This window comes from Schistocerca serialis, chromosome 1 (assembly GCF_023864345.2).
Source record: "Schistocerca serialis cubense isolate TAMUIC-IGC-003099 chromosome 1, iqSchSeri2.2, whole genome shotgun sequence".
In the NCBI taxonomy this organism is placed as follows: Eukaryota; Metazoa; Arthropoda; class Insecta; order Orthoptera; family Acrididae; genus Schistocerca; species Schistocerca serialis.
The window spans coordinates 67,670,619-67,694,350 of record NC_064638.1 but is presented as its reverse complement, the minus strand read 5'-3'; the positions used below and the strand labels follow the sequence as shown (position 1 = coordinate 67,694,350).

Genomic DNA, 23,732 nt, shown 5'->3' with positions numbered 1-23,732 from the left:
CCCCTTCTTGCAGCGGTGTACCATAGGTCTCTAGAAGAGGGTAGCGTTCCAAAAGATTGGAAAAGGACACAAGTCATCCCCGTTTCCAAGAAGGGACGTCGAACAGATGTGCAGAACTGTATCTCTAACATCCATCAGTTGTAGAATTTTGGAACACGTATTATGTTCGAGTATAATGACTTTTCTGGAGACTAGAAATCTACTCTGTAGGAATCTGCATGGGTTTCGAAAAAGACGATCGTGTGAAACCCAGCTCGTCCACGAGACTCAGAGGGCCATAGACACGGGTTCCCAGGTAGATGCCGTGTTTCTTGACTTCTGCAAGGCGTTTGATACAGTCCCCCACAGTCATTTAATTAACAAAGTAAGAGCATATGGACTATCAGACCAATTGTGTAATTGGATTGAAGAGTCCTTAGATAACGGAACGCAGCATGTCATTCTCAATGGAGAGAAGTCTTCCGAAGTAAGAGTGATTTCAGGTGTGCCGCAGGGGAGTGTCGTAGGATCGTTGCTATTCACAATATATGTAAATGACCTTGTGGATAACATCGGAAGTTCACTGAGGCTTTTTGCGGGTGATGCTGTAGCATATCGAGAGGTTGTAACAATGGAAAATTGTACTGAAATGCAGGAGGATCTGCAACTAATTGACGCATGGTGCAGGGAATGGCAATTGAATCTCAATGTAGACAAGTTTAGTGTGCTGCGAATACATAGAAAGAAAGATACTTTATCATTTAGCTACAATATAGCAGGTCAGCAACTGGAAGCAGTTAATTCTATAAATTATCTGGGAGTAGGCATTTGGAGTGATTTAAAATGGAATGAGCGTATAAAATTGATCATCGGTAAAGCAGATGCCAGACAGATTCATTGTAAGAATCCTAAGGAAATGCAGTCCGAAAACAAAGGAAGCAAGTTACAGTACACTTGTTCACCCACTGCCCACTGCCACGCACCGTCAGGTGGCTTGCGGAGTATGGATGTCGATGTAGAAAGTTGGATGGGATTCAAGTCGGGTAATCTGAGCGGCCAAATCACTCACTTCAGTTGTCCAGAATGTTCTTAAAACTAATTGTGAACAACGGTGGCCTGGTGACATGACGCATTGTCATCCATAAAAATTCCATTGTTTAATGGCTTCAAATTGCCTCCAAGTAGCCGAACATAACAATTTACAGTCAATGATCAGTTCAGTTGGACCAGAGGATGCAGGCCGTTCCATGTAAAGACAGTCCACATCATTATGGAGCCACCATCAGCTTCCACAGTGCCAGAAATTGGGACTTATCTGACCAGGCCACAGTTTTCCAGTAGTCTAGGGTCCAACAGATATGGTCTGAGGTCAGGAGAGGCTCTGCAGGCGGTGTCGTGCTGTTAACAAACGCACTTGGTTGGTCGTCAGCTGCCACCACCCAGTAAACACAAATTTCGCCACACTGTCCTAACGGATACATTCGTCGTATATCCTACATTAATTTCTGCTGCTGTTTCACGTAGTGTCGCTTGTCTGTTAGCACTGGCAACTCTACGCAAACGCCATTCATTAATCGCCAGTTGCGGTAAGGCCGTGATGTCCTCCTTTTTTTGAAGGCGACTGTGGTCTTCATGGTGTGAGGTAATGCCGGAAACTTGGTATTCTTGACACACTCTTGACACTATTGACCTTGGAATGTTGAATTCCCTAACAATTTCCGACATGGAATGTCCCATACGTCTGGCTCCAACTACCTTTCCGCTTTCGAGGTTTACTAATTCCTGTCGTGCGGCCATAGTCGTGTCAGTCAGAAAAGCTTTCCGCATGAATCACCTGAGTACACATGACCGCGCCGCCAATGAACTGCCCTTTTGTACCTTATGTATGCAATGCTACCGCCGTCTGTTTATGTGCATGTCACTATCCACTGACTTCTGCTGTCATTTCAATGTGTGCTGTGAAGAACTCGCCTTTGTTATAATGCCGTAAATACATAAGCAGAATGTGGGATAATCTGGATGAGGGCAAGTGACAGAGCTGGGCCCAATTTAGTAATCAGGTTTTTCTACCAACCTCCAACATAGAATATTGAAATGATAAAACGCTTCGGATAAAATTGGGAAAGTATCGCACATAAATTCCCAGATTTTGACATAAGTGGTAGGCCTAGATTTTAATCTTTTGGCTACAGACAGGGAGACATCCATTTACAACAGGAGTTTGTGTCGGAGATTCTCTTGGTATTGTACTTAGTGTATTTTACGAAAATTATCTTGAGCAGATAGATAGCCCTAGTCTCTTGAAAAATGTGTTAGTTCTGCATTCAATAGAATTTTTGATTCAGTGATTGTAGAGGTCTCTGCTATCATCAGTCACCAGTGTCAAATGGAAAGTAAAGAAAAGGAGGGAGATGCATTTGGTTAACAAGAGCGACAAGAAAATGGCTGGAAATTATTTGGGCAACCAGCAGCAAACACTTGACTTTGGGAAGACAAATGAAATCATCTCCATTCAGAAGTGTTGTAGGTCACATGTTACACAAATTTTCCTCAAGAAGATAGTGAGTTGTGGGAAGGTCCCACCACGGCTTAGTCACCGTATGAGATTTGCACAACAGATTAAAAAGTAGCCGAGTCTTTACTGACAAACATAGGTGAAAAATCAAAACAAACATAAGCACCTCTACACTAGAAGCTTTCAGTGAACTGAAAACCATTATATTAGCTACTATATTACCATTATTAAGAGAGATACGGGGAGATGTGAAAAAGAGCATAGTAATACCAAGAAAATCTTGTGGGTTGAGTATGGCACTTTCGTGCATTCAGCAGTTACTATAAACCGATTTAGGATTAAGTAAAATTTTGGTTAGGCAGTGTCGAACAGCATTCAGCAATTTTTGGAACTGCATCATAGCTGTACTGTTGCTTCATTCTAATATACTTGGACCATCTTTGTGTGTGTGTGTGTGTGTGTGTGGATTGAAATGAGTAACTTAATACTTACAGTTACATTATGACCTAAGCTTTATTTAGTATAATACAGACGGTTTCATTTATGTTTCAGTGATAAGTACACCCGTTTTTGCCAGTGGAAGAACCTAGAGTTAAATATTCAGGTATGTATAGAGTATCACAGTTTCACTGACTTATAAACCCTGTGGGTGATATATAAGGGGCATTCAAATGAGACCCAGTCACGCACTTTGTCATATGTTGCGAATTGATGTCCACGAATAGCTTGTGTTAGAGGTCCAGACACATGAAAGTCCAACCGAAACTGCTGAAATGTCATCTTCACCGCATTGGGTGTGTGTGGGCGGGCATTATCATGCAAGAGGATAATGCCATTGGAAACGATGCCTCGGTGTTTCGACTTGATGGCTCATCTAAGGTTCTGTAAAGTGGCTTGATAATGCTGAGCATTGATGGTGGTTTTCGGTTCCAGGAAATCAACAAGCAGTGGGCCCTTTTGGTCAAAAAAGGAGGACATCATGACCTTACCAGAACTGGTATGCATGGCCTTTGATTTCTTTGGAAGTGGTGAAGTTGCGTATTTCCACTGCTTGCTGTGACACTTGCTTTCTGGTTCAAAGTGGTGACACCATTTTTAGTCACCTGTGACAATACGCGACAGAAAGCTGTATTCCTCCTCATGATAATGTTGCAGATGACTCAAAGACAGTGCCATTTGAGTATTGCACTGTTCGGCAGTCAGTTGGTGGGGAACCCACTGTGCACAGATTTTTCAAAAGTTCAAGTGTTGATGCATTATGCTGTGAGTGCTGCTCACACTAATACCCAGTAATTGATGGATCTCATCCATGGTGCTGTCCAAGACTAAAACATTCACTTCCACAACCATTTACTGTGTGATGACATGATGAGCATGTCCAGGACAAGCATTGTCTTCCAGTGAGTCATGCCCATCAAGGAATCGTTTGTGTCATTCCACAATACTTGGATGACTTCTTGGATGACTCAGACTGTACTTACCATACACAGCCTTCATCTGTTGATACATTTCACGACCTCCAACTTCCTCTGCTGCCAAAAATCAAATCACTCCTCATTGTTCCTGCTTGTGTATTGTGTATTTAACCGGGAGCCTAGAGGCTTTGTCCTGCCGTAGCCCTCAGTGGTTCACAACAGGCCACAGCAGCCCACCTGCCCCACTGCTGCCCCACACCAAACCCAGGGTTATCGTGCTGTTCAGGCCCCCAGTGCACCCCCCCCCCCCCCTCCCCTCTGGAACATCACCTACCAGATGAGTGTAATACAAAATGTTTGCGTGGTAGAGTAATTATAGCGTATGCATGTGTGGAGATGGTGTTTGCACAGCAATCACTGACATATTGTAACTGAGGTGGAATAAAGTGAACCAGCCCAAATTCACTGAGGCAGATGGAAAACCACCTTAAAAACCATCCACAGACTGGCCGGCACACTGGACCTCAACGCTAATCTGTTGGGTGGATTGTTCCTGCTTACTCACCTGCATGTTCAGTAGTGGACGATAACTTGTTGTGTGACCACCTTCTCTTTGGCATGAAACCACACTGGCGCTATGCATCATCAAACGGTGCACGCGTGTCAGTCTCTCTACCAATAGATCGCGTCGCGTCACCATACCCACAGTTACGTGGTGCCACTTTATATGTAGGGCAAAGGTAGACGCGCTGACCAGGTTTCATTTGAATGAATTTCATATATGCCACGTAATTCTGTCTTTTACTGCTTTACTAAAATTGTAAAAACATTGTAATATCATATTAAGATGGACAGAGATGGTTCTTGTCTCCTTTCTGCATTTTGTTGCTGTTGCTCCATGGTTCATAGATAGTAACTAATTTAAGAAGAGGCCAATCGAGAAAAAGCTAACAGCTGTTATTCATATGAATTTGATTGACCCTCCTAAAATATCATTATATGTTACAATTTAATTTTCTTATGATGTGAAGCATGATTAACAGACTTTGCAAGATTATTGCAGCAGTTAGTTTTCTTGGACAAAAGAACTCTGTAATTTCTCTATCTGAACTGTTGAGAAATATCATTATGAACTTCTAACATCTCCTTTAAACTACAGTCTGATCCTGTACATCCATAATGTGATGTTCTATAGATCTGTTATTGTCTTAATGTTCTCAAGGTAAGTCTAGTCTCTCTTCTGCTTCCCACTCTTTCATGAATCTGTTAATTTCTTTGTTGTCACACCTCGAGCAACTTCTTGTGAGGCTTTGCCCATTACAGCTCTGTTCCATGTAATCCCATAATAACTGCAAGGGGTGATTATATTTTATAACAGTACATTGTATGTAGTGCATACAGCCTGATAAAAACGATTAATCTCATTAATGAGAGTATTGGTTTGATGGAGCAATCCTAAACACTAGTATCCATAGCATAAACAGCAAAAAGAGAAAGCTAGATAAAAAATTGTTTGAGAGTATGATTCACATCCTTACCTGGCCATTCATGTTTTGATTCTTGATTCTCGTATATATATCAAAGTCATTTATGGGACAGTTTCTTTGGAGGGGAAAAGAGATGGGGTTGGGAGATGGAGCAAGGGACATGGCCTTACCCTATGTGAGTCTTTGGACTGTCTCTAATGACCTTGTCATCAATGGGAAATTAGAACTTACTCTTCCTTTGTTTCTGAGACACAGAATTCTTCCATGACCAAGCATGTATTAACAAATGGTGATTGTGCCATCTGTTTTAATAAGTGTCAAGATCTAACTCGAGTCAACAACTGCAGTTCATTTATTCAGAGTCAAATTTAACAGGAAAGAAGGAAGCTTAGGATTAAGCCTGACTCCGAACATAACAAAAGTTTAACAGTACACTCGTTTGTCAAGAAAACTGCCATGTGGCTGGAATATCTAAAGTGTATATTTGTGATGATGTAGAGTCATTATTAGTTTCACTCTGGGATATTATTGTGAAGCTATAGTCCCTTTGATAAAGCAGTTGTTGTCATTTTTTTCTTTTTTTGTCCTAATGCTGTTTAATATAGGTAATGATGATGATGAGTGTAAGTAAAGGAACAGTAAAAAATAAAATAAATGAAGTGCCACACTTCTGGTTTCTTAGTATATAAAATTTAAGATATTAATTGCAGAGTACAGTGCAGGTTGTAAAAGTCTTCAAATGGCATGAAAATATACATGCTATGAAACTATCATCTGGTCTTTACAAGCAATGGTGCATTTGTATTTCTTCAAGTTCCCTAGTTACACAAAAATAGTGGACATATGAAAAAACTAATAATAGCTACATAAACTAAATTTACAACTGCAGTTTGCACCTGTTCAATAAATATAAACCATTAGTGAGCTTGTGAGTATCCTTCATGCAATTAGAAATGAATAGATGGTACCATTTCTTATGTCTTGTGCTTTTAGTTATTGTACAATACAATTAGTACATAGTTTCTGTTTTTTCAGTTAACAATGAATGACTTCAGTGTCCATCGGATAATTGGAAGAGGTGGATTTGGTGAAGTTTACGGGTGTCGAAAAGCAGATACAGGAAAAATGTATGCAATGAAATGCCTGGATAAGAAACGAATAAAAATGAAGCAGGGAGAAACTTTAGCTCTTAATGAGCGAATAATGTTGTCTCTAGTCAGTACAGGAGTAAGTAATCTGCTGTAATGTTTACTGTCAGTATACTGTTGATCTTTTAACAATCTGTGTAAGATTGTCTTCTTGAATTTTGCAGGTAGACTGCCCTTTTATTGTATGTATGACATACGCATTTCACACGCCTGATAAACTGTGTTTCATCTTAGACCTCATGAATGGAGGAGATTTGCATTATCACTTATCCCAGCATGGAGTTTTTAATGAGCATGAAATGAAATTCTATGCTGCTGAAGTTATTTTAGGTATGTTGAAAACTATAATTTTAGTGATGTTAATGTAACTGTGAAGTATCAAGATTACAAAGTGTTTCACTGTATTACCATGTGCCAGTGAATCTTATGGTATGAGTGTGTGTACAACCACTCACTCTCCCACACCCACCCACTCTCCCACACCCACCCACCTACCCACCTGCCCACCCACCCACACAAACCCACCCACCCACACAAACCCACACCCACCCACCCACCCACCCACCCACCCACACACACACACACACACACACACACACACACACACACACACACACACACACACACACACACACACACACAGTTACACAAAAGCAGCCACCCCACTTTCATTGGAACTGGCCATATCTGGTTCTTTGTAATAGCCCTCACGAAAGTCAAATTATGAATTCTGTTGTAATCAATACTTTCACATGTATTAAAGTTAAAGGAATTGATATTTGTGTGTTAAACACTTGTTTTAGTATTTGTCAATTGGTATTGCCAAGCTTACTTAAATCTTTCTGCAAGTCTGAGTGGTTTTATGATGATAGATGGTCTTCATGATGCTCAGTACATCATTACAAAAACTGTCAGTTTTTTTTCTAATGATTAAAAGATTTTTTTTAAAAACTTTATTTGAAGTTTTCTGATGGAGCTCTTGCATCTCATGTTGTTCATAGAACATCCCAATGAGAAGCTGTGTTGCAGTAATTTGACCTACTACTTTTTTCCAGCTTCCAGTACAGAAAACATTCAGTGGCTATTAATTCAACCTTATATGATACAAAAATAACGTTGTATTCATTTCACATCTACTAATATTTGATATAATTTTTGTTTCATTGTTTTATTTTCCAATATTCAGGTGTAATTTATACTCTAGGTCTTTTTGATGTCTTAGATTCAAATTTTACTGATTTTTTGTAACATAATGCTACTCTTTGACTACCAGTAATCCCCACTGACTAAGGTAGCTTTGTTGAATGAGTATCTTGATCCCAAATGCCACCCAAATTTTCTTTCACTCTCTCTGTGTTAATTACAAAGCAAGGTGGTGCCGTAATAAGACACTGGGCTCATATTTGGAATGTCAGAAGTTTTGTTAGCCCACTCTCTGACGTCTGAAGCTTGACTGAAGTGTACTTGACACCCAAATTGGCAATGTCATATGCCAGATATAAAACAGTAAGTAGTCTCAATGAGATTGTAAACGTTTATGTTACTTGACACAACTTTACCCAACTCTATAAAAAATTGGTTATCATCAAACTTTCGCTACTCGAGAGGGTCCCCCTGAAAAACGAGTGGTCGTAGAACTATGGAACTTAGTGGAAACATTTGTAAGGACGGAAACCTTTTTAAGGACAGAGGAGAAAAATCAGATAATGCATTGAAAGAAAATTTCCATGTGAAAGGTTAACATTTGTTAATTGTATATCATGTTTACATTCCAGTTTTCAAACGTTTCTTAATGTGATGACCATTTGCATCTGCAACAGCCTGGAACCACTTTATAGACTGCAGCAGAAAATTTGTAACACTTTTTGAATGGTGGACTATGGAATGTCCAGCTGTTGTGACACAGCTTGTGCACTGCTTGAAGATCGTACATTGCGTCCAGCATTCTCAGCCATGGCAACAGCAACTTCTTCAAAAAATTGAGCCACAGTTGGCTCATGACCTCTCCCTGGAGCAATTTCCAAATTGTCAGTTAATTCGAACACCCAAATAATGTTCTGCAATGCATGTGCGGAAAGCGGACCTTTCCGTATTCCTTTAATGCATCGATACTCATTCAGAGCAGCAGCACTATTGCTGTTATTTTGATAAAACAGATTTACAAGTAAAGCACTGCTCACCTTTACCAGGCAGAAGGTGACTGTCTTCAAGTGTAATACACACTGACACTTGTATTTCAGCTCTACAGTGCTGCATCAGTACCGGCACCTAACAGCCAGCACCTATCAGCAACTCATGACACTGAGGGCCGGCCGAAGTGGCCGTGCGGTTAAAGGCGCTGCGGTCTGGAACCGCAGGACCGCTACGGTCGCAGGTTCGAATCCTGCCTCGGGCATGGATGTTTGTGATGTCCTTAGGTTAGTTAGGTTTAACTAGTTCTAAGTTCTAGGGGACTAATGACCTCAGCAGTTGAGTCCCATAGTGCTCAGAGCCATTTGAGCCATGACACTGATCCCACTAACAAGATAAAACCTGCAGTGCACAGTCTAAACATCATTCCATAAAGTTGGGTAGCCATATGGTAAATAGTTTTCCATCTACACTGGGTGAAGTAACAAAAGTGTAATTATATCCACTCTGTATATTGGTGAAGTCAAAACCTGTTTAATACTAATTTAATGTCTGCGGAAGGCATGACAATGCTGCTGCTTAACATGATCAGTATGGGTACTTTACAGTTCAACAGTGACTTAGTGACAATTGTGTAACAGAACCCTGTCAGTGGAACAAACTCACCGTACGAATTGAACTACAGGAAGTGGAGCATCCGAACCTATATAGATACACTCACAACAATATACGGAGCACACAACTGGTGCAGGCGGCTGACGATTGAGCACACACCAACAATCAGCACAAGCGCAATTCTAGATCCATAGCAATTTAACTCTGCAGGAGTGTCAGTGTGGTCTGCTTACTGCCACTCTCAAGTAAACACTTCTGCCTGTATGATATGACATGTGTGCTCTCAATGGCAGGTTTCTCAACTACTCAGCTATTCTGCCCATGCCAGCTCACCCGTCTCCATTGGGACGTCTGCTAGTAGGGATGCTAGATCCCCACTCCCTGGGAAGATTACATACGGCAAAAATGACCAGGCTTGGGCTGCGGCCTCCAGAGCAGAACCAGAAAGAGTGCTATAGAACCTGGCAGTGGTCCAACCAACAAAGGAGGCACACCGATGCTGCCGGCTGTGCTGGAAAGGTGGAAGGACGTGGAGACTGCAACAGTGATAATCCCTCAGTGGCAGGGCAAACAAGGTCACCTTCATTTGAAAAGGGGGAGAGGAGGTGGAAAGGGAAAGGGGGTTCAAATCATGGTCTCCAGCATGGCAGGCAGATGCACAAGCCACCCTGGGGCCCAAGGCTGCAGGCAGTAGGAGGACGGTGGAGAGCAAAGAGGGGGTGACAATGGTGAGGCACAGTGCTCCAAGGGGGAGTCCACTGTATGAACAACATTATGATCTTCCCTGCCATTCAGCAGACTGAAAGGCCACAGTGGTGACACTCCAACAAAGCATGGGTGCAACTGATTGGCATGATGAGTCAGCTTCTCCCCATTGACGTCCACCACAAATTAGTGCTGATCTTTGTGGCACACAACAAACACCCGGCAGTCATGCCAGACGAAGTACTGGGCCCAAGTGGTAATCCAAGGAGGAAAATGCAGTGGACTACAGTGGTCCATGGCGTGTAACTCAGGGTGCAACAAATCCAAGAAACCCATGGCTGGAACCCATGCAAACATTCGCCAGACTGGGCCCATTGACCGATGTCACCCAGTTCGTAGCCAGATAACTCAACAATACATTCTTGTGGGAAGAGGCAGAACAGACTTCCCCATCTGAGTCTTGAATGTGTGCACAAAGTGCTCCATTTCAAAGTTAGAAGCTTGTGAAATAGGGCGGTAATCAGATGCTGGATACCACTGTGGTTGCAAAAGTCTTCAAACTCCTGTGGCACAAGTTGCCTACTGTTATCAGACACAACAGTCCTAGGGAATCTCTCTGTGGCAAAAATGACTGACAACACATGAATGGGGGCAGTTGACAGTGTGGATGACAGTTAGGCTATGTAAGGGAAATTTGACAATGCATTGCCCACGTACCTGTACATGTTGCCCAAAAATGGACCTGTGAAATCAATTTGCCCTGTGTCCCAAGAGTGCTCTGGGACTAGCAAAGGAGAGAACTGATGCAGAGGGGCAGCCTGGTTCTGAGCACAAACCCTGCAAGTCTGTATCAGATGTTCAATGTCATGATTGATCAGTAGCCAGTAGATGTGATTTCATGCCAACACCTTCATTCTAGTTATACCTCAGTGTGATGCATGAAGCAACTGGCGAATCTAAGGGCACAACAGTGAGGGGACAACCACTTGACAGAATTGCTCCTCTATGGCGAGCTTGAGAATCCTGTGGACAATGTTTGGTCAAGCACGATTCGCATCCAAAGACACACACTTTGGCTAACTGATCTGGACTGCTGGAATGATTTTCTGGAAAACTGGGACAACAGCCGTGGTAGTCACAGCCTCTTGTGCTGTCAATGGAAAATCTGATAGGGTTTGCTGCAAGGCATCATCCATAGTGACCACAAGAGCCTCTTACCAGTAGAACCCCAGATTGGGCCCAACCAATAGCCATGAGAAAGTGCATCAGCACTGGCATGCTGGGCAGTGGAATGGTAATGAATGTCATAAGAATAGTTAAAGGAAAAGAGGGCCCACCAATGCAACCAGTGGGCAGTTCTATCCGGCAGCTTGGAACAAGGACCAAACAAGGAAACTCAACAGTTTGTGGCCAGTGATGAGGAGGAAGATGTGAAACGTTTTAACCCAAAAAATAATAGCTAGCATCTCCCTTTCCACATGTGAGTAGTTTTGTTGCACAGCACAAAGCATCCTCGACACATGCGTGATGAACTGTTTGGTGCTGTCCAGCTTCCAATGGGACAGGGTAGCACCGACGTCATACTGGGATGCATCACAGGCCAGGGTCAAAAGCTTATCTGGTGTACAGGAAACCAGACAGGGAACAAAGCACAAACATTACTTGAAAGACTGAAAGGCTTATTGACAACTTGCAGACCAGAGAAATGTAATGGCCTTCCGCCAATGGCTGCGAAATCTTACCCAAAAAAGACTGGAGCTCCTTCACTGGTAAGTTGAAAGTGGCCTTAATGTGGTTGTCCACGGGGACAAGATCACATGACCAAAAAAATGCACTTTTGGGGAGAAAAAACTGTATTTTTCCAGCTTGCAGTGAACTACATTTTCCAGGAGGAGTTGGAAAACTAACTGAAGGTTCCATAAATGCTCCTCCCAAGTTGGGCCCGTGACTCGGATATCATCAAGGTAACTGATGCAACAGGGAATGTCCTGAATCATCTTCTTCAAATATTGTTTCTAAATTCTCAATGCAGACGAGATTCCAAATGGCAAGCAAATTAAAAGTGTTGAAGCCCAAAGGGGTTCAGGAAAGTCTGAGAAATTACATTCAATGGCAACTGCAGACAAGCAACACACAAGTTGATACAGGAAAAATACTGACCCCGGACAACTTTGCCAACAACTCCACTTGCCACAGAATGGGATATGGATCCATGACACATTGTGCAATGACTGTTTAAAATTTCCACAAAGGCACATGGTGCCACTGAACATCTGAATCAGCAACAAAGCAGTGTCCAACTGACTCGACGAAATAGGAGAAATGGCACCCTGACCCTGCCAATGCTGCAACTCATTGTTTACCATGCTGCACATGACGAAGGGAATGAGGCAGGGCAACAAAATTTCGGACTCACCGATGACTTAAGAGAAACACATGCCTCAAAGTTTTCTGCCCAGCCCAAAGTATTCTCAAAAAACTGACTGTAGAACCACACTAAGGAGTCCAAATTGTGGAAAGGAGTGCAGTGAGACATTGAATGCACTCTGTCAGTGATCTGAAAGCTGAAAACAAGAAAGGTGTTGAGCCCAAAGATATAATGATGAATTTATTACTAACATCATAAGCTGCCATTCCACATTCTTGTAACACACGGAAATGGAGAACTGCCCTCGCAAGAGGATGCACTGTTTATTATAAAACACAGCCTGATGGAGCAGCCGTTTCAACTACAGACACAGCAGGATCATGTATGCATCCAAATTAATGATGCTATCTGAAACTTCCATGTCTACTTGAAATTCGACCAACCACCCTGCCACAAACAGTGTCAGCAAATTTGCTGGGGCGACTAGTGCAGAGTGAGGCAACACTGGAGTCCAGGGAAAACATGGGCTGTTTGACGCCTGACTTGTGGCTCACTGATTGTCGCAAACAGCGGGAAGATGTTCTGTCTGATGGCTTACACCACACATGTCCTCCACATGTGGGCAGTCTCGGCAAACGTGCAACAAATGACAACTGGGGCAGGACTGCTGGGTTGCCCAACATGTAAAACGAGAATGATGCCACGAACCTGAAACTCACCACAGGTGGGAATTATGATGCTGCTAGTGATGGGAACTTGCCAAGATTCAAGTTTTGGACAACTTGACATAAACTCAAGGCAACTGGATCAACAATACATCTTACCTGATAGTGCAGCAAGAACTGGTGCAGATTAATTATTCCACCTTTCTGTAACCTCACTGAGACTGGCAAGTGGCATCATGGGTGGTGGGTTGGAGAAGGAAACTGCCCTGTGGACGGATGGCCCCCACTGCTGAGGCAAGAGTGTTAAGCAAGTCTCCATTCTGGGTTATCAGTGTCTGCATCTGCTCCTGTTTCTGCTACTGCTTCTGTTTCTGCTACTGCTTCTTTTGTAGGTGCAACTGTTCGTGCCAGCATTGCAGAAATGCCAGGCTCATGGTTAGCCAAAGTGAACACTATGAAAATCAGGGATGGGGTTGGGGATGGAGATGGAGGACATAGATGTCACACACATAACAATGTGTGTCACCAGTTTAGTATCTGCAGAAAGTGTGATAACACCGCTACTCAAAATAGTCAGCACAGGTACAACAGGGACCGACAGTGGCTCTGTAAAAACCAGGGGACAGAACAGCATGAGCAGAATGAACTTGCTGTGCAAATTGAACTACAGGAAGCAGAGCATCCGAACCCATGTAGATATGCATACAATAATATTCTCAGCATGTGGCTGGTGCAGTTGGCTAATGACTGAGCACACAACAGCTCTCAATGCAAGTGCAGGGCTAGTTCCATGGAACATTGGCCTGCTCTGCTGATTGCTACTCACAAGTAAACACTTCTGTCAGTAGTCCACCCATATGACACGGCATGTGCACCCTCTATAGTAGATGTCTGAACTTCTCCACCGTTTAACCTGTGCCAGCTCATGTGCCTCCACTGGGGCATCTGCTGGTGGGGCACTGAAACTAACTTTGGAGTTAAATTGAATTTACATCTGCGAATCCAAATAGCATGGAATTTTGTGAGTGTCTAACAAGATATTCTTTCACTTTGCCTTTGAATATCTGAGGATTTCTATTTCCTGCCCGATGACTGCAATAGATTTTTATATTAAAATATAAATACTAGAATATAGAACTCCATTCTGAACTTTTCACAAGATCTGCAGTCCATATGGAAGTAATTATTGTTTATTAACAGCGGTGCATGATACCCCACACCATGCACTGATAGTGGATTATGGAGCATCTGAACATACATGTAGGTATTGTGGATGTAAATATTGCAGTTCATCCTACATTCATTGTTGTTGTTAACTGCAAATAGCAGTAGGGAGTAAATGTATTGACACCAAAGTTTAAGAACTTCTAGGTTAATGAAGAGGTCTATGTAGGCTATTTGTCACAATTCCTCCATCCCTCTGTCCTATTACATACTACCACTTTCAGGTGGTCTTTGAATATCTGAGGGTTTTCAATTTCCTACTCTTCATGAGTTTTGGCTAACTTTTTTTACTGTCCCAGATGTAAGGAATATCATCTCCAACATACTTTGTACCTTTTCTGACATAGTATTCTGTCACCCACCAACCAATAAAATATGTTTCTCCATCATGGCATGTAAGCTTTTTGTCACTTGCATCATACATTGTGAAAGAACCAGGTATGTGATCTGTTAGAGGCCAAGTTATTTGTGAAAGCTACTGAGTTGAATATCTGCTTTACTGCAGCCTCTACATGCCTTTCTCTGTGGGCAACAATACTGCTCAACCAGTTGTGATTGATACTACAGTCGCATCACAATTTTTGCTGTCTGCGCCCACTCCCTCCTATCCCTCTCCTGAAACACTTTCTCTGACTTATAAATGACATGGATAGAAAATGTATCAGTGCAGTAGTGTCTGGTGTATTTGGATCTATGCTTCTTAAGATACTAATGAATATTTCTGCCTATTTTCAGCTGAGTGTTTCATTGGCTTACTTATTGCACAGCAGACAATGGCACCCAGGTTGATGCTGTGTCCCTTAATTGCTCAAACCATTTTGATGTGATTTCACAGTGTCATCTAATAAAGAAATATGAGTGAGCATGCTGGATATTGGACCAGCTTTGTGACTGGATTGAAGCATTCCTAACAAATAGAACACAACATCTCATTCTTAATAAAGAGAACACTCACATGTACCCCAATGATGTGTTATAAAACCATTATTGTTCACAATATATGCATATGTCCTAGTGAATAATGTCAGAAGTTCCACAAGGCTGTTTGCAGATGACTTTGTTACTTGTAGGGAAGTCGTAATGTAAAAAAAGTACAGCACAATGCAAGAAAATCTATAGAGAACTGATGCTTGGTTCAAGGACTGACCCTCAGAATAAACAAACATAATGTGTCACATATAAATATATACAAAAACCTGTTGTTGCTTATTACACAATTGCTGAACTATCACTGGAAACAGCCACATACATTAAATATTTGCAAATATGTATGTCGACCAACTCAAAAGTGGAACAATCAAATAAAATAAATCATAGGAAAGGCATATACATGACTGAAATTCATCAGAAGGATCTATAGGAAGATTAGTTTACTGATGAAGGAAGTAGCTTAGGAAACCCTCATATGACCAGTCAGTCATAGATCCTTGCAAGATTGCAAGCTCATACCCAGCAAGTTGCATGGGAATTAGCTGCCTGCCTTCCTCCTATCTCTCCAGAAAAAGGGTTATGATCTTTGCAAGATGAACTCATATTCTGTCCCACCAACCAGCCAGTGTAGCAGTTCAAGCAAATTCAGAATGTGTAATGGATGCTGAATAGTTGTATGTGTATTCAGAGAATCATTTGTCATGAAATGTCAAAACTATTGTGTCATTAATCAATATTCTCATTGCAACTGTGAATTCCAGGTAGCTCTAGTTTCCAAACACTCTCAGTAAAGTTAAACCTTCAGTTTGCTATGTTTTTTCTTGTGTTAACACACAATGTCAGAAACTACTAAATACAATTACAGAAAATATTTGAATTTAATTTAATGTTACATATCTGACAGCAAAACAATATCTACAAATCCCGTACAAACTACGCACTGTGAGTTTATTGCATTGTAGGTAGCAGATACCTGTTATAAAGTGGTAGCATTATTATGTTTCTTTATTAATAAATATAGTTTTTCAATACTGTCAGAGTTTCATTTTGTGATTTATTTCATCCTCTGGTGTTTTACTTTCATCATTTTGAGGAACATGGTAGATTGCATTTAGTGAGAGCAGTGTAAAACATTTTTTACATAAATTGAATACATTGGCTACATGAAAGTACTAGTGCAGCAACACAATCTTCTAGTAAACAAATAACCTGTTTTGTCTGGTTGTGTATCCCTAAATTTGCTGAATGTTGTTACATAAAAAATTTGTTCTTTGAAAAATGGACACACATTAACGTGGAGCAGGTAGTATGTCTACTCGTGTGATAATGAGTAGGCCTGGATAAAGGAATTTATTAACAACATAATTTGTTTAGTCATGTTTGCAGTTGCAGTCAGGTGGAGGAAAGAAAGGCAAAAAAATCAAATGCACTAATGTTTTAATAATGTGATTTCTTCTGGTTTTTGACAGCACATCAACTTATGTCTTTGTTTAATATTCTTATTTTTAAATTTGTTGCATGTCTATTACAGGTTTAGAACATATGCATAGGCGTTTTATAGTATATCGTGACCTAAAGCCAGCGAACATCCTTTTGGATGAACATGGGCATGTACGGATATCGGATCTTGGTCTAGCATGCGACTTCTCGAAGAAGAAACCTCATGCAAGTGTGTAGGTATTGCTTGTGCTATTCTGTTTCAGTTTTGCGTCAATACAGTGTTATTAGTAATAAAAATTTTTGCCAGTGTTGTGGAATGTTTATTTTCTCTCTTTACTATGTAAGGTAATAAAACATGACTCTGATACTTATCTTCCTAACAAGCTTTGAAGAAAGTTTTGTCTTTCATTTCTTGTTTTTTACTTGTTTTAAATATATATGCACCAAGAAAAATATTTAATGAATATAAAGTTTGGTTTTTCCTCTTCAACTGCCAGTCCCACGATTGTTGCATTATATATCCCGTGAGCATCTAATTCCCTTTAACATCATCACTCTTACACATCCATATATGTTTTCCTTTTCTTCCAGCCATTTGTTTTGCATACTTGGGCCTCCTCACATTTTCTTCTGTGATACAATTTGATGGTGATGCTAATAGGTTTGCATTATAATCACACCAGACAAAAAATTAGTCCATCCCAAGAGATATCATGTGTACCATTGATAATGGACTTAATTTATTAAGGAAGACAGTCCTCAGGTTTCTTCAAGTATGCTGTATCCAGGTGATACCACCCAGGATTGATTAGATCTTGTAGAGCTGTCAGACTGTGGGGATGTCAAGTACTATGTTGCACCTGCTGTTCCAAATAGTCCTAGATATTTTCACTGAGATTAATATCATGTGATTTAGTGAGCCAGTCAAGGTGCAGTAGGGAGTCTGAGTACTCAGCAGCATGCAGTCCTGTAAACACAGCTGTTGTCATCTTGGAAGATAGGAGTATACACAACCTACTCATCATGAAGTTATAGAAGAAAAGGCAACACTTGATTATCAGTAATTCTGAAACAAACATCCTGGTTCATTTCGGGAAGGCAACACTTGGTCATCAGTAATTCTGAAACAAACATTCTGGTTCATTTCTTATTAATAAAACCATTTTAGATATTATCCAGAAATTATGTTGAGGCTGTGGATTTACACATGAAGAAAATAATCCTGGTTCATGTTCACAGCAACCTGAACGAATTGAACCAAGTCATGGTATACAAAACACTGACCTCCTCCTCCCTCAGAAAAGAAGTTACAGAACCATCTACGACCTGAACTCAACACATTGCATTGCTTCAAAAAAGTCAGAATCCTAGCTTGTTGGACCAAACTACATGCCTCCAGTCAGCTACTGCCCAGTTTCTGTGTTGTTTGGCCTACTGAATATATGCAGCATTGAGTAGCACTGTGAGTAATGGCATTTTGTGAGATATCTGACTGCAACTGTCCATTATGTGCTGTTATCATATCAATGTTCACTCTGAAACTGGTTGAGATGGGTGTGAATTCACTGAAAGCAACATTTCTTGTTGGCTTTGAAACCAGTTGTCATTGACAGTGTGCAACACTTGTCTCTGGTCCATGTTGGTTCTGATCTTTTTATAACTACTGTTCTTATGCTGCATTACAACACAAAGTCTTGTCAGTGTGATTATTTTTTCCAAAAAAGAATTTTCTGCATTTTGCATTTCAGTTAATTTGTGACAGGTATCCACAGATCATTGTTGCTCTTTGGGAATCAAGGCATGCAGGAAAAACTTTCACACACTTTCCTCTTCTTCAAAACATTTTGGAGAATTTTCATGAACACTTGATTTAAAAATGTTGCTCCTTGCAATTTGTGACAAAACAGTATTGACACATTATAGCCGCACATCCACTATTTCACACTGTCTGTTCACAAACAACTGGTCAAATGTATGCCTGTTTGTTTATACTTGGTGGTTCAAGTTGCCCCTGGAGTTTTGCTCTGTCACATAAAGCCACTTGGAACTATTTGGATGGATGGTGTATGTTTAAAATTCAGCTAATGAGAGCTGCTTTAAACTAGTTGTAGCAAGGCAGACATAGTCAATTACACATATTATGTAATGTAAGAATGCTTTTCTTAATGTCAATAAAAGCTGTGGAACCCAGGGTTCAGAAATTATTCATGATACCATAACATTAATAATGTATGAATGTTTTAATTTTATACTGAACTGCATCTATAATGGCGAAAGCCATGTGGAGTATTGAAGCAGAAAATAAATCAGATTTGTTGTGTCATAGCTACTGATTGTGGACATAATTGAGAATGTATTTGCAGATTAAAAAAGTTTAAGGGTACAATACCATCTTTCTCTTGTACTGTTGAAATTGTGTATTGAAGAAGCAGAAGAAGCAACATGGGGAATAAAACAAAGGTTCAGAAGTCTAATTGAATTTCAGGAGGGAAGAATGTCAATGACAATGTTCACTGATACGGCTGTTCTCTATGAAAGAGAGAAATAATTACGAGATTTGTTGGATGGAATTGGAGGGGGAGATCTGGAAAGATGATATCAATTTTGATCTGATGATGGCATATGTCACCTGGAGGATAGTAGATGTACTAATAAAGGTTTCAGTATCATCTGCCACCAGATAGCTTAGTGGCATAGCTACTAAAGTGCCATCTGCATCTGCCTTTTAATAGGGAATGCTCATGGCCAGAAGGCTCAATGTGGTGCAAATCTGTGAAGCAAGCAGGCATATGGTTCCGTCAGAGAATTGCCAGACAAGTTGGACATGTTGCATCAGTTGTGAAATGATACTGCTGTCAGTCATCATGTCAACATTCTCACACACTTAGATGAGTTTCTGGATGTCCATGAGACACAAATGCCCATTAGGGTTTCATATTGTAAGGGCAGCAGCAGCAGCAGATCATACAGCTACCACAGCACAGATAAGAGGGCTTATGAGCCAGACGTCTCAACATGAGGGGTTGCATACCAGTTGTTAGCAGTGGGACTATAAGTATGCACACTTCTAGCCCACCTTTCACTCGCACAATAGTGTTAACATGCATGGCTCGACTGGTGCCATTGGATGATCACTTGGAAGGTGAAATGACACGCTGTGGTCTTCAGTGATGAAAGCAGATTCTGTCTGCACACAAGTGATGGTCCTTTGCATGTACAATGTAGACCTGGTGAGTGCTGTCATATTGAGTGGATTTGTCCAAGGCACCCTGGTCCCGCCCTAGACCTAATGGTCTGGGGTGCGATAAGCTACATCTATCTTTCACCTTTGTTGTTTCCTGAGTGGTTGCTAACCAGCACTTGCTATGTGCAGAATATTATTAGACCCATTATTTTGCTGTTTTTGTGACAGGAAGGTGATGTGTTGTTCCAACAGGATAGAGCTCACTCACACACTGCCTGAGAAACCTGATGGTCTCTGCAAGACATGCAGAAATTTCACTGTCCACCAGGATCTCAGCACTTCTCTCCAATCAAGCACATGTGGGATATGATGGGACAAAAGTGACTCGTGAGACTTGTCAACCAACAACTCCTACAAAACTATGTGAATAGGTTGAGTAGGTGTGGCATAATGTATCCCAGGACAGTATTCACCACCCGTGTGATTGACTGGATGCCAGAGGCAGCACCTGCATTGCCACTTGCGGAGACTGCACCATGAGTAATATGTGTGTTTCAGCATGGGTCAATACATGATACCTCAGAATTAGTTGCGCTATTGATCTGTAAATATAATCACTCATGTACTCCATATGCACTGCTGCAACAGTAAATATTGAGTGTGTTGGAAACCAGTAAAAGGGTGTACAGATTTTTTTCTGACAATGTATTTTGATGACCAGCAGAAATGAAACTAGTGAAAAACTAATTACGGTATCAAAACTGGGGACCACATACTACATGAAGCTAAGGAATTCTGTTGCCTTGGAAACAAACTAATGTGGGAAAAGCAAGGAGAACAAGAAGCAGACTGGTGCAGGCAAAAAGAGCATTCCTCACCAAAAGCAGTTCACTGGTAACAAACACAGGCATTAATTTGAGATGGAGGTTTCTGAGACTTTACTTCTGGAGCACAGCACCATGTGTAAGTGAATCTAGTTGGTCTGTGGGAAAACCAGGAAATAAGAGAGCCGAAGAATCTGAGATGTGGTGTTGCAGTAGGATGCTGAAAATTGAGTGTAATGATAAGAAATGAGGAGGTTCTGTGCAGCATTGAACCAGAAAGAAATATGTTGAAAACACTTCTAGAAGAAGAAACAGGATGATAGGATATATGTTTATGACATCGGGAACAACTTCATAGAACTAGATGGATTCATAAAAGGCAAAATCTTTAGTAAAAAACAGCCATTGGGATATAACAAACAAATAACTAAAGCCTAAAAAAGTAATGTCATCTGATCCACTGAAAACTATTTCATTGTTTGGAAACAGCATTAACAACATGTGTGATATACTAACTTGCAAAGTGGTCTGCCACTTCCATGAATAATTAATTTTATTTAGTGTTTAGGGTGCCCATCATCTGTTCACTTACATCAAAGTGAGATGCTCTTCTACACCTCCCCCCCCCCCCCTCCCTTCCAGTATTCTTCCTCTTTGATAATTGTTTGTGTATGTCTTTTGAAGTGAACTACATTATGCTTTGGGATTTTCAGTGGGACTCATGGTTACATGGCTCCAGAAGTTCTCTCAAAGGGAACTGCCTATGATTCCAGTGCAGACTGGTTTTCTTTTGGCTGCATGCTGTACAAACTACTCAAAGGACACAGTCCATTCAGGCAACACAAAACAAAAGACAAACATGAAATTGACAGAATGACGTTAACCATGGTAAGTCCTTGGAGCTTTTATTTTTTAGTTAGTTTTACAAATACATGACAAACTTTAAAATCTATTTGTCTGTTTGAAGTATTCTGTAATTACTGTTGCAATCCATTATTTCAGTTGTTTTATTTTAGATTGTCCTATTTTGCTGTAATTTGAGCTGTTTTTTCATGCAGTAACATGTTATAAGAAATATTATACTGTTGCACTGCTGTACAATCAAAATATTGGAAGAAATGAGATTAATTATAAACTTTTTTACAGAATGTAGAGCTTCCAGAATCCTTTTCGAAGGAGCTACGGTCTCTCCTGGAAGGACTGCTGCAACGTGACATAGACAAGAGACTGGGCTGCAAAGGAAATGGGTAAAACTTGTGTAATACTACTTTTAAAATCGGTCCACTCACGACAGTGTTTTGGACAGCATTTGGCCCAGATACCATTTGTATACCTGTTAGAAGAACGGGCATGCTCTAGCTGTCGTACTGTACGGGGTCAAAATTTAAACATTACACACTTCTTCCAGCTCAGGAAAATTGTGCATCTTATAAAAGCACCATTTTTTCTGGGGCACTCCTGTCAAACCCCAAAAAACCTTGATGTTAGTTTCAAAAAGTACCAATTGTGGGGATGGCCATTTATTTTCTTTTTTCATGGTAGAGTGTCAAAATTTTTACTATATGTTCGTAAGATGATATTCTCATGAACCCCAAAAGTTTTTCAGAATCATTATCCACTACTGAGATCCAGTAGTTCAAAATTACCATACTTTTGCACTTAAAATATGCACACAGTACCCAGTCTGAGGTGTAAATGGGATCTTAATAGACCTAGTAAACACATGGCAAGGAGATCTAGGGTCATTGCAAGGATCCTGAGGTCAGCAAACTATGTGTTTAGTCAGCTCTTTTTCGCTAATAAAACTTGTGATATTCTGTTTCTGCATAATGTACACTTCACTTCTATACAAATATGGCCTAAGTGATACTGCAGTGACAAAAAATTGCTAAAATGGTTCTTAAAATGCCTGAAAAGAACTTAAATGACTGCTAAAGATTATGTAAAACTGGAAAGACTGCAAATTCAGTAAAATATTTCTAAATGTTTTTGCGCTTGTAACATACAGTTCATAAGCTGGGAATTTTCGGTGAATTGTGATTGATGAGCAAAGTATCCAGAACACTTGTAAAGCCAACGATTTTGTGCTAAACTTATATTATGTATATTTATTTGTTGTTTGAATGTGTCAAAGTATATAAATGTGCCAAAGTATGTAAATCAACAGGCAAAACTTTACCGAGTACAGAGTTTGTTTTATATATGCAGCACACCATGCTGCAGCAGGGAAAAGACGGGAACAGCTGAACAATGCTCCTGTTGCAGTACAAAAAAGGCAAATATGTGCCTCTTTAAAAGACTATAACAGAAAATTTAGGAACCAGCTGCCTCAATCCTTGTTCTACCTTCCTCACCAAACATTTTATCATGCAGACATATTCACACTGTTTTTTACTGGAAGGGAGTAGAAGAGGCAATGATGGCGGAAGAGAGAGCAGACAACACCAGTAGGTGAGAAAGAGAAAAGACAATCATGATGGGAGAGGGAAAATAGCGGAGAAAGAGAAAGAGGGATGGATGAAGACAACACTAGTGGGAGCCAAAGAGAGAGGAGATATTGACTGTCAATGAGAAACCGTGGTAGTAAAAGAGAAAGAGAGATGGGTGAAGATAGAAGCAGTGGGAGCAAAAGAGAGAGGAGACAGTGGAAATAAAAAATACAGATGAGCGGAGATCATTCGTATGCTAGGGGTTTATACCCTCCCAGACTGGCGAACTTTAACGTGTAGGTATATGGGAGACACATCTTGAACTGAAAATTTAAACACATGTGTGTAGATGGTAAAATAAGCTAGAATTTTTGAGCTGCTGAGCTATGGTCGAGTGTGTGTGTGTGTGTGTGTGTGTGTGTGTGTGTGTGTGTGTGTCTTGGTAGGGGGGCAAGATATAAGATAATGGGACAATGCAAGTGGAAGTGGCAGTGAGGTATACAGTAACTCAATGCGAGAAAAAGGAGACAGTGAGACATACATAGACAGTGGCACTGACAGGGAGATGCTTAGTATGAAGTCTTAACTATGAAGAGAGATAGGGTAAATGGATTTAGAATGTTCTGCGTTAAAAGCACATGAATATGTTTGAATGCTAAATTTTTTGGTGATGA

At 40.7% G+C, this 23,732-nt stretch overlaps 1 protein-coding gene across 1 annotated transcript in view; it reads left to right on the top strand.

Moving 5' to 3' along the window:
• The window catches only part of LOC126469052 (G protein-coupled receptor kinase 1), a 388,775-nt gene that overhangs the window by 335,326 nt on the left and 29,717 nt on the right, over positions 1-23,732 (top strand). The window contains exons 7-12 of the mRNA XM_050096672.1: positions 3,047-3,098; positions 6,432-6,623; positions 6,709-6,874; positions 16,713-16,854; positions 21,343-21,517; positions 21,776-21,876. Of these exons, the coding sequence (XP_049952629.1) occupies positions 3,047-3,098; positions 6,432-6,623; positions 6,709-6,874; positions 16,713-16,854; positions 21,343-21,517; positions 21,776-21,876 (828 nt within the window). The remainder of the gene's footprint in view (positions 1-3,046; positions 3,099-6,431; positions 6,624-6,708; positions 6,875-16,712; positions 16,855-21,342; positions 21,518-21,775; positions 21,877-23,732) is intronic.